At 36.7% G+C, this 12,815-nt stretch overlaps 1 protein-coding gene across 1 annotated transcript; it reads right to left on the minus strand.

Annotated features, from left to right (window-relative positions):
• Nucleotides 1-4,447: 4,447 nt before the first annotated feature.
• On the minus strand, nucleotides 4,448-12,448 carry LOC132110456 (cdc42 effector protein 3-like). The gene is made up of 2 exons (XM_059517079.1): nucleotides 11,938-12,448; nucleotides 4,448-6,029 (listed from the first exon to the last, which is right to left on the minus strand). The coding sequence occupies exon 2, from the start codon at nucleotides 5,825-5,827 to the stop codon at nucleotides 4,934-4,936; it is 894 nt and encodes a 297-aa protein (XP_059373062.1). The 5' UTR covers nucleotides 5,828-6,029; nucleotides 11,938-12,448; the 3' UTR covers nucleotides 4,448-4,933.
• Nucleotides 12,449-12,815: the final 367 nt, after the last annotated feature.

Genomic DNA, 12,815 nt, shown 5'->3' on the forward strand with positions numbered 1-12,815 from the left:
CTCCACTTTTATGTTTTCTTTTTCTTACCAGTGTGGAATCCTTCAGGAATCCTTCAGGAAATCAAGTCGTTAGCGTTCCAATTTACACTTAATAATAATAATAATAATAATAATAGTACACTACTGTTCAAAAGTTTGCAGCTGGTAAGATTTTAAAATGTATGCTCACCAAGGCTGCATTTATTTGATCTAAAATACAGTAAAAACTGTAAAATTGTGAAATATTATTACAGTATATCATTATATTTATTACAGTACTGTCTGGTTTCTATTTGAATACATTTTTTAATTAAATTTATTCCTGTGTTGGAAGGCTGAATTCAGCATTATTACTCTATGACATGATCTTTCAGAAATTATGATTTGCTGTTCAAGAAACATTTCCTATTATTATCAATGCTGAAAACAGTTATGCTGCTTTTTAGTTATATATTTTTTTGCGTGTGTGGAAAGAGTGATAATTTTTTCTCTCTCCAGGATTCTTTAATGAATAGAAAGTCCAAAAGAACAGTATTTATTTGAAATAGATATCTTTTGTAACATTATAAAATCACTTGCCTTAAAAGTGACTTCAGATTTATCTGAATCTATGTCACTATGTATTTAATTCCAGTCATCTCTCTTTCATAACAACACAGTGTGTCCTTCCTGTAACCGGAACACTTGGTTTTGAATTATGCTTGCTTTGGCATCTCTGTATCATGAGCCAAAGTATATTTATCAAGAGTTTGACAGTCTCACCTTATTCCAGGAAATAGAGGTTTGCTGCTTTTGTGCTTCATAGTGTTGTAAACCCTTGGACCCTTGTAGTGTTGGAAACCCTTAGTCGATAATTTAGAAAGTGTTACAAAAATAAAACATTAATAATAATAGTTTAATAAGCAGCAAATCAGCATATTAGAATTTCTGAAATATTATGTGACACTGAAGACTGGAGTAATGATTCTGAAAATTCAGTTTTATCATCATAGGAATAAATTTTAAACATTTCAAAATATATTCACATAGAAAACAGTTGTTTTTAAATTTAAATTTACATTAAATTGTAATAATATTCCACAATATTTCTGCTTTTACTGTATTTCTGAATAAAATTAAAAAAACTGAAGGTCTGATGTCTGATGAGTATATCTTATAACAGAGGACCTACTGTACATCATACAGTATAAAAGATGTTCTCCTGTAATATTTGCTCAGATTAAACAGTCCGAGGTGTGTGTGACGTGCAAAAGAAAAGCCCATCTATCACTGCCATGTTTCCTTCATTAGTTCAGCATGAGTGAGACAGAAACAGCAGAATGGAGTGATAGTGAGACATTTTACAGAGATCTGAGAAATATGAGAAACATTTTGAAATGCTTTCTTTTGTAGATACAGTATTTTTTTTCTACAGCTTGTAGATTTACTAAAATGAGGATCTCAAGCTTAGCTGTTATGCGCTCTGGATAAATATGGAAACTTAATATAACATTTTCACCTTTTCAGATTTAATCTTAAAACTGTGGGGAGTAATTCCATTCAGCACAACTTTTTTGGCTGTTTTCACAATTATCTGAAGTCCTTTTTTTGTCTTGTTTTCTTCCTCCTCTTCTCAGAGGCACAAACTTAGAAACCCTGTTGAAAATGAACATTATGTTTCGTTCTCTACTCTATCTATCTATATGATGTCACATTTACTACTGCACATACAGTGATAACTGCTACACCCTAAGTAGAAACTTCATGATAACACACTGTTTGCCTGAGTGCTGGTAAATACAGTTATTTACCAAACGTCACAACACAGACACCAGAGTTGTGTTTACCTCAGGTTAAAACGTTTCTCTTTGAGTACAAACTCCAGGGTGGATGACTTCAGCTGCAATGTTTTTGCCTAAGGCATGAGCTTTACATGTCTTCTTGGAAATTTCCAGTGGTTTCCAGTCCAGTCAGAGAACAGGTCTCTTTTTTTAGAGACAAAATGTGCATTTCTGTCCCGGTGAAGGTGTGGATGCATACAGAGAGAAAAAAATTACTGCTCAACATTATAGAATTATTATGTCTTCAGTGCTGCTTGATCCTAAAGAAATCATTCTAATATGCTGATTTGCTGCTCAAGAAACATTTCTTATTATTATCAATGCTGAAAATAAGTTTTTTTTTTTTTTTGAAAATGTTATATATATATATATATATATATATATATATATTTTTTTTTTTTTTTTTTTTTTTTTCCAAGATTCCAACAGAAAGTTAAAAAGAACAGCATTTATTTGAAATAAAATATTTTGTAACATATATTTTTTTTTACTGTCATTTTTGATCAAATAAATGCATCTTTGCTGAACTGAGCATCAAATCTGCATATCATAATGATCTCTGAAAGATCATGTTACACTGAAGACGAGTAATGATGCTGAAAATTCCAGACTTTTGACCAGTAGTGGTGTATCACCTGAGCACGTATAACCGTGGAGCAATGAAACATAATTAACTAAGCAACAAGCTAGTATTTATAGGGATGCAACATGATCGAAGAAGCTGATGAATTCAGTGTTTGGAGGGGGTGATTATCTGTTTTTCTAACCAATGACAGACAGTGGAATTGTTCAAGAGGCGTTCTGAAAACAATCAACGGCTGATTTTGGAATATCTTTATTTGTCAGAAATGTAGGATACTAGTATGCAATTCCAAATTAAAGGGGTCATATGACGTTGATAAAAAGAACATTATTTTGTGTATTTGGTGTAATACAATGTTTTTAAGCAATTTAAAAAACACATTATTTTCCACATACTGTGCATTATTGTTGCTCTTCTATACCCCACCTTTCTGAAACACGTCGATTTTCACAAAGCTCATTGTTCTGAAAAGAGAGGTGTACACTGATTGGCCAGTTATCCAGTGCGCTGTGATTGGGTGAATGCCTCAAGCAAGTGATGGAAATGTTATGCCTTCTTTCTTTGTGTGAACATTTGGGTGGTGTTATGCAAATCTTCCCACAACATGACATAGGCATGTGGAGGCTTGTCAGAACGAGCCGTTTTAGGAAGGCATGGTTGACTCTTAAGTTTTATAAAGAATATCTCTTTGGTTTTGAGACTTTAGTCTTTGCAACTTTACAGATCTTCTTTATGCACCAAGAGCTTGTAACACTCCAAAGGAAAGGAAAAATTGAAATGTGAAACGCATCATATGACCCCTTTAACCCATTTTTTGCAATTCCATGTGCTGCCACTAGTGGTGATGAAATGTCACACTTCACCTTTAGTGTGGGATCAGTCAAAGAGCAGAGACTGGTTACAAATTTCTTGTGGGCAGTGGTTAGGGGGAAGTCATGGCCTAGTTGTTAGAGAGTTTGCCTCCTAACCCTAAGGTTGTCAGTTTGAGTCTCAGGCTGGCAGTACCACGACTGAGGTGTCCTTGAGCAAGGCACTGAACCCCCAACTGCTCCCTGGGCACCACAGCATGATTGGCTGCCCACTGCTGTGTGGGTGCACTTTGGATGGGTTAAATGCAGAGCACAAATTCTGAGTATGGATCACCATATTTGGCTGTATGTCATGTCACTTTTACTTTGAACTTATGTGGACTTCTGCAGAAGCAGATTCCATGCAAAGTTTGAAACCTGAATGAAAAAGAGTTATTTTCAAGGACAAAGCTGAATTATGTTGGAGCTATATGGGACTCAGAATCTTCTGTATTGCTGCAAACAAACCTCTGTGTCACCAATACACTGCAGCCGTCAGATCTCCTTGTACAGGACAAAGTTTGTCTCCAGGCTGTTAGCTTTTACGACTATGTAGAGCATGACCCTCTGCCTCAGTCTATTGGCTTTATTTATGGCCGTGCTCTTTGTTTTCTCATAGGAATGCTGAGAATGCTACAGGCTGCTCATTCTCTGTCCCAACAAGACACAAACGAATAGTACTGGCATTTCCTTTTAGACAATCTCACCCACATGCACTCCTACTACAGGACAGAATCTGAGGAATGTAAGATGCTGACAAGACAAGTCAATTTCTCTTTGTTTTTCTCCATCTCCCTCATTTTTTTGCTGTCAACTTACTGTTACATACTCTACTGCAATATCTTCACAACTAATAAAAGTTGTGACACCTTTTACTCCAGTGAATATTTCACTTGGTAGGTTTATTGCTGAAAGTCAGTTTCTGTGCTAAATATCTTCAGTTAACACATGCTAGCCTTTTGTGACAACATGCCCAAATGGTAGGTCATATTATCTTGCTGTATGGGACAAGTTGTCACAATAGGAATCTGCCATTAAATAACCTATTATAGGCTTTCAGCAAGATTTAAACAGTAAAACATTTATAAAGAAGAAAATAATATACAAAACCACAGATATGTTTGAACTTCAGAGCTTCTAGTTACTGATGTATAGTCTTTGTGAAAACTAGCCTGAGTCGTCCTTATTCTGAAATAACAAAAAAAATAACAATAAACTAAAAGAGAATTGTTTATTCATTAATTTATTTAATTTTTAGCTTCACAATGTAAAAACATATATGCTGTAGGTATGTGCCTTTAAGATTTGGTAGTGTGGTTAACAAAATTGTCATTATAAATATATCTGTGTGCTAAGGGCGTTGTGATGGGAACATTGTACAGTATATGTTGGCAGAAATGCACGTTATCACACTGACTTTTATTTGATGTTGTGGATGAACTACAGTACACAGAAAAAGCCTTGTTTGATTTGCATGTACATCATAAGAAACAATGTAAGCTTAACCTTAACTTAAAAGGCACAGGGACATTGTGATAATCGCGTTATTTTTGCAAAACAAGGTGTGTAAGACACTCCGAAGCTAAAGACAAAAAACTTACTTTGGGAGAGAAAGTACAGCCTCTTCAGTTCAGTATTGTCATATCGTGTTCATGGGCTCAAGACAAATAGATTCCCTTTTAGTTCTCAGTAAAAGTCACTTTCTAAGACACCGACTTATTCATGATATTGAGTACATCATCCAAAATGGATGGGCCCAAGTCGAGTTCAAGAGAGAATAGGGATCCCGTGATTTGAGTGAGCGACTCCTGCGAGTGGCTTTTGCTTTTGGAGATTTCAAAGTCCGAATCGCATAGACGACCCTCTTCAACACCGCTATCTCTGTCTGCCCAGTCGCCCTTGAAGCCAAACATCTCCTGTTCGTTCTCAAAGACCGAATTGCCATTGTTACCATTGTTAAAGTTCCCACTGGCACCATTGCTTCCATTAACAAACACAGACAAAAATGTTTCAAGCTCGTTTTCACTGCTGTGCATCTTCTTCTTCGCAAGTGATTTCTCAGACATCTCAGTGCGGTCAATCAAGGGTTCGTCCTCCTCTGGGACAGGGCTAGGGTCACTCCTGAAGGCGCTGATGGACTGAAGCAGAGTCTCCATCTGTAGGATTTCCAGATCTTCAGAACCAGTTGGAGGGGTAGATGGCTCTGACAGGCGATCCTGGGTCACGGTGGAATCAAAGGGTAGAGTCAGTGCTTGGCTGCCCCCGATGGTTGGGAGTGAGATTGCGTTCTTCAGGACCGGCGATCGAGTTTTAACGTAAGATGCATCTGAGGCACTATTAGCTCTCATAAACTCCCCGTGGATGCCATACTGAGGTCGATTACGGCCACCTTTCCCCGGTAGAAGCTCAAACTTTCCTTGCAGGAATGACATGTCACCGAAGGCGTCGCATTCACCGCCGGTTCCAATGTGGATAGTGTGTCGAAAGTCCCCGAGAGGCGGGCTGATCATATCTGGGGATAAAATGTCCCTCAGACGGCATTTCTTTCCCTTCTTACTGTAGTTGGATTTCAGATAGATGGGTGTTTTGGCAGGCATCCCTGCTATAGAGTCCCACAGGTATGGAGAGGAACAAGGAATGTTCTGGAAGTTCAGATCTCCTCGGCTGTGCGATAAACTTGCTGGAGTCTCGCAAAGTAGAAGTGCAGGGGTTACATTCTCAGAGAGCAGCTGTTTTAAATGCGTCCTCAATCCTCACTGAAGATAATCCAGCTCAAATGTTTGGATTAATGTTCTTCACCTGGAGAGATGGAGAAATCATTTAGTTTTCTTTGTACTCAGCATCAAAGATATCGCTATTGTGTTCATAAATCCAATACTAAAATTCATTTAAATGTCAAAGTAAATTTCACGTGTATCTTAAGCATGTACAGAGAGATCAAAGAAAAAAAAATTCTCTGTCTGAAACCATCTTTTGGAGATTCTACAGACAGACAGATAGACACAAATTAACATTGGGGATTTTGAAAAGAAAAAAAAAAACAAAAAAAAAAACCTTACTCAAGTTAACACAACAACAGTATGCTTGTTTGTTAAACCAGAATAATAAGAAAATCTGTTGTTGTCATTTCAAAATGACTGTATTTGTACATTTGTATTGTATATACATATTTGAATTAACACCACAAGCTTTAAAGATAAAAATAAGATCTCTAGAGATAATGTATAAATTGCAGAGTTTTATAGAGGCTTTAGAGAGAGGAGGGCCGTGAGAGAGAGAGAGAGAGAGAGAGAGAGAGACAGACAGACAGACAGAGACAGAGACAGAGAGAGAGAGAAGGGTAACCACAGATCATAAGAGGGAGAGAGACTTCTTGCCCATTTATGGACATATTTCCTTTTGAGAGGGCTTTAAACACTGACCCTCTCTGACAGACTGCAACCAATCCCTATACTGTACCAGCGACTGGGCCATTGCTAGCAAAATATGCATGACTGAAAAAACATCCACATTCCCTCTGCAGCAGAGCCCAATGTCCTCTGGCTCCTTTAAGACCCACTTCACTAAACCGTTGAAGTTTTAAATTCAACAGAGAAACTTTCGTGAAAACATAAATATGGTGATGTTAACTAAATGTTAAGTTAGTTAATTTATATTTTTAAGCTATATTTTTTGACTGTGGTACTATGACAATAGCGAATTTTTAAGACATGCACAATATTCTTAACTTACTCCAAAAGATTCGACTAATAAATTGATTTTATTTTTTTAATGATTGCTGAAGGATTATGTAACACTGAAGACTGTAGTAATTGAAAATTTTAATTTCACAATATTAGTTTTAACTGTATTTTATTTTATATGAAACTTCTTGTCAACGCCTACACGTGACTTTATTAATAAAATAGTTTTGCAGCTGAACATTTTTCAGTATAAGGGTGGTAACATTGCTGTTCTTGAAACAGTGAAACTTGCCTCTGAACAACTGTTGTAAGATGTAACCCTGTTGTCAGGTAATTCATACAGACTTCACACAAACACAATCTCTCTCTCTGACTATCTGTTATAACTGCATTAGTCTAATTCAATAATATTATTATCAAATGCTTAAGCCTCCATTACTGTAATGACATTTTGGAATTAGCAGCGGAGGCTTGAGATGAGATGCATAAGAAAAAAAGTCCTAAATGCTAAACCTGACATCTTAACAATGTCTTGAGGTGTGATGTGGTATAAGCAGAATAATTGACTCCAGGCTGTTCAATTACTAGAAGAATAACACACACTGAGGTGTGACCGCTTTGTGTTGTGACTGCCTTACCATCTCGGGTGTGGAATATTTTTTCTATTAATTAATTGGCATGTTGTCAGTTATTCCTTACATATGCTACAACATCATAAATATGTGTCCAAATATGGTTTGAGGCCATTGTATATTAAAATACCATGCAATAACCATCTGATAACATGGAGCCAGCACAGTACTCAAAATGACAGTCTGAACGATGTCACAGCTCACTGAACTACATCCCCTGAAGATCCTGGTTAGAGACATCCAGGGAGGACACTGTTTACAAAACACCAGAAATTCCATTTCCTAGAGATAAGCAAATCCCCTGTTGTAACGTCTTAACAAATCACACAGCTGATAAACAACAGAAGTACGATGAAAGTGAGCTGCAGTACAGTCCTTGACAAATGATGTATAGACTAGTCTGTTTGAGTCTTTGTGTTTTCTTATGCGCATCTCTTTTTGCACCAGCTCAAAGGACGCCTTGTGAGTTCATAGGGCTTTAAAAGCATTTTTGGATTCTGATGCATTGAAACAGAAATAAATCTCAATGGAGCACTGAACAGAAAACTATTTTTAAATGTGACAAGCATCATCAGGATGGCTGAAGAATGTGTGGCTGCGTTTGTCAACGATAAAGGAAAATGTGTGTGTGTGTGTGCAGAAAAAAGGCTGAAGTGCTTCTGGTGTCAGAGCTGTGATTGTCCCTGAATATGCCTATATTTAAGGACCAATTCTCACTATTAACTTGTTGCTATTTAGTGTGTATATTAACATACTGGCTGTTTATTAGTACTTATAAATCAAATAATGCCTTATTATGCATGACCATATTTTAGATCCCTTTATCCGACCCCATATGTAAACTTAACAACTACTTGACTAGCTATTTATCAACAGGAAATTAGGAGTTTATTTAGGGAAAACTCTTAATTAATAGTGAATATGTGTTCCCTGTACTAAAGTGTTACCACCTTTTCTTTGCTACTTTATCATATTCTTTATAAAACCTGTTCCTCTGTACTTCATTCTTCAAATCAAATCAGTGTTGTTAAAGTTAACTAAAACTAAAATGTAAAAAAACAATGTATATTTATTTATACACATATTGTATTTATACAATATATATATTTTAGACACCAGTTTAAGCTCATTTTATTTCAAGTAACGCAATAATATGTTATATAATATGCAATAGCATATTGATACAATTAAATGAAAGAAATAACTAAAAAATGAAGTAAATTGATAAGATATTACAATTAAATTAAAATGTATACTGATAATATCAAAATATAAGCAAATACAAAATATTAATCAATGCTAATAGTATATAAATAATACTTAAATAACACTAAATCAAACCCTTTGACTTTAATCTTGAATGTTTTGTTGCAGTTAAATAAACAGTAGCATCTTGAAATTTGCTTGTTTGGTTACTCGGATGAAAAAGTTCACATAAGTCCTGCTATTATAGCATGATCAAAGCAAGCAGGTGTGCAAACCCCTGAACTGGGTGAAATAAATCTCAAAGTGAAGCCCAAATAATACTAAGGGTAGGTTAAAGGGTTTAAGGTTTAAGGTTAAAGCTATGGTTGGGCTTCAGCTAAAACCCAAGCTGGTGTGAGATGCTTTGAATAAATTGTTCAATGCCATGAGTTGTTGAACAATGCCATTCAATGCAACAATTTAGAGTTTAGAGCAGCTGCCTCTCACACCCTCTTGATATTGCTTTATCTCAGGGCCATATCCTGCCTTCATTTTGGATCTAATGAGTCCAGGGGCAAATGTTGCACTTCCAAGTGCGTTGACGCCCTTGTAGAATGTTGAGATAGATCTGTCTGTCTGCCCCCTTTCCCTGGGGGACTGTATCATCACACACAAGTGCATGACAGCAGGACGCCTCCCTTCTGACAGACTGAATAAGCCAAAGCCTGAGCTCCATCCAGCAAAGGGACAAAATGGGAGTGAATTGAGAATGACTGGGACAATGAAACAGGATAAGGTAGTTTTAAATGGATATTCTGGCCATAATTCACTTGAATCTTCAAACTATATGCACTGTATGTCCATTTAAAGTTGCTGTTTTGGAACACGAAGGCGAGCAAACAATGATTTAAGAGTTTCCCTTAAAAACTGAACAAGACAGACTGAATGTGGAACATTTTGCTAAATGTACCAGAATGAGACAAAATGAGAATAAAATAGACTGAAAGGAATAGTTCACCCAAAAATGAAAATGACCCTATTATTTATTCACCCTCAGGCCATCCTAGTTGTATATGACTTTCTTCTTTTAGACAAAGCACTTTATTTTGCTTCAAAATCTTGACCAGCATTCACTGCCATTATAAAGCTTGGAAGAGCCAGGACATTTTTAAATATAACTCTGATTTTATTTGTCTGAGAGAAGAAAGTCATACACACATAGGATGGCTTGAGTGTGAGTAAATCATGGGGTACATTTACTTTTTGGGTGTACTATCCCTAAGTTATTGAACAAGCCATATTGAGACTGAACAAGGTAGAACTGAATAAGACTCAAGACAGAAGACAGAATGTCATATAGGTTTGGAATAACATGAAAGTGAGTAAATTATGACGGTGGACTATCCCTTTAAGACCAAACTAGATTGAATTCATGAAATAAAATGAGACAGAATGTCACTGAAAGAGACTAAATGAGAAGAAAACAGACTCTGAAAGTTATTAAACAAGACTGAACTAGGCAGAATAAATGAGTGAGGAAAAAAAGGCACCAGAATAAGACTGTATGTGGCAGAATTAGATTGAATGATATGGAATGAGACAGAATGGCTAAATTAAAAGGTAGAACAGTGAGACAAAAAGAGTCCAAATGGGGTGAGAGGTGAGAGCAGGGACTGCAGCCGTGGATCTCATTGCATTCTGCTGGCACTCAGGAAATAATTCACTTTTGAGTATGTGGGTCATATTATTATTATTAGAGCAAGTGTGAGCAGTGATCTAAACAAGTGCAATGAGACTATTTCCACTGTACACAAAAATGTGTTAAGACTCTCTACAGCTCCGCAACTGCGCCAAATTTGATTCTCCCTCTGATCTTTTTGGCTGACAACCTGACCACCCTGTCCTGTCTAAGAAGTTGCTGCTGCTGTATTTAAAGCACATTGGCATCATTTGCATGTTTGTGGCTGTTCATTTTACCGGTGCAGTATCCCAAAGCATGCATGGCTAGATCTTTTGGGCTGAGGTCAAGCTCTCCTCTCTTGGGTGGTTTGGGTTTTTCCTCTTCTCTTGGGTGTTTAAGGTCTAAGCTTTCAATCTTTTAAATTCCTCTGACCACAAACTACCCAGTTAGACAATGTTCAAAATTATTAATGACAAATACCAAAATTGGCCCAATTTGAGGTTTCCAGTGTGTTACATAAAGCAACCATTAATTACACTTTAGGATGGCTGCTGTATTTGGAGGAACCAGTGTGGAGCAAGGTTTCTTTCACCTCAACTTCATGATTTTTATCACCCAGATATCCGCCTCCAATGCTTCTGGCTTTCTGTAAGAGTTGAGTTGACTTTCCAAGTTTCCAAGGAAAGTATCTGAGGAATTTCAGAAGATCTTTTCTGGTCAAACAGCTGAGCATGTGCTTGAAGAACAGAGAGGAACCAGGTGCCAGGTTGCTTTGAGCTTCTCACCTCTTGTTTTATGGTGTGTGGGAATTTGCTCAACATATTCTGCAGCACAAAATCTCGAATGTCATAATGACAGCCATGCGCATGAGTGGAAAGAGGTTTCATAAGCCCAACCAGCAAATAACATCCACATGGTTCATGAATACAACAATGTTTTGATCTTATGTCATCTACACTCTTAAAAATTAATTTTTTAACTGGGAGATATTGCAGCAAAGATTAGAGGAACAATTTTGGTTTCTTAAAGAAACTTTCAGCGAACAGTTATTCAAATAACCTTTTTTTTCATTAAGTGAAATCTAAAGAAATGTTTTCCACTACAACTCTTTAAAAAAGGGCCTTCATTTGCATTGACGGTTCTATGAAGAACTTTTAACATCCATTGAATATTTCCAGTGGACAAAAGTTTGTTTATATCATATAAGCTTCTTTAGATTACTAAAATGTTATTCACACTATGAATAAAGCAGTTGTTTTAAGAACCACTCATTGAAAGGTTCTTTGGGGAACCCAAAACGGTTCTTTAATGGGAATGAGTTAATAAAGAACTTTTGTGGAATGGAAAGACTACATTGATGTCAAAGGTTCTTCATTGAACTATAGATGCTAAAAAATAACCTTTATTTTAAGAGGTTGTACTAAAAAAACATACCCTTGAGAAAATACACTATTTGCATGTCATTTAAATAATAATTTGTTATCATGCACATATACCTGCCAAAAATCATCAGTGTCTAGTTTTACCTGCTCCTGTGCCTTTGCAGATTAATGTCCCTGTTTTCTTCAGTCTGTGGTTGCAGTCTCAGAGGTGTCTTGACCTAAACTGTTAGTCAGCTTCTGGGTGGTGCAGCGTGTTGCCGTTTTCGTCTTCTCTCACTCTCCCTCTTTCTCTGCCCTTGAGGGTTTACTTCTTACATGCAGGACGTCTGCTGGACAGCTGTTTCAGAATCCCTCCTATGAAGCAGTGTGGCATGTTTCCGCTTTGCTTTGCTCCTCCTTTCTCTGCATGCAGCACCTGTCCCTGCCTGTCTGCAGACGCCGGCGTTGAAATCCAATTCTCTCGTCTTCTGCAGCCCTGACCCGCTGGAGCTGTGCCAGTATTTCCTGGAGAAACAGACAGCACTCACTCAAGGAAAGAAGAAAATGAAAAGTGTGGAGTCTCTCCTACTGTGCTTCTCAGCTGCTGAATGTCAAAGTCCTTCTCTTCCAAAACAGAGTGGAAGAAATACAACGTCCCTCTCTCTCTCTGTTTGTCTTGTCCCTCCCTCCCTCCCTACTCATTCACTTTATCTTTTTCATTTTATTCACTACCTCACATAGACACACTGACAGTGTCACCATGTTTGCACATTTGCTTCTTGTACATTCCTGTGTATCTTATATTTAAGACCACAGTAAAATGCATATATGCACATTGTACATCCCTGTACATCTTAATATTTAAGACTTCAGTTTACGTTCATGCACATTATTTTGCGTTCTATTTAATCCTACAATATACATCTTTTTTTATAATTTATTCTTATATTTTTATTGTTTACTTTTATTTCATTCTTACATAGCTATATTTATGTATATTTTCATCTGTGTTGTTTTCTTTAATAATTGCACTGTCCATGGAG

The sequence above is a fragment of the Carassius carassius genome, chromosome 30 (assembly GCF_963082965.1).
Source record: "Carassius carassius chromosome 30, fCarCar2.1, whole genome shotgun sequence".
In the NCBI taxonomy this organism is placed as follows: domain Eukaryota; kingdom Metazoa; phylum Chordata; class Actinopteri; order Cypriniformes; family Cyprinidae; genus Carassius; species Carassius carassius.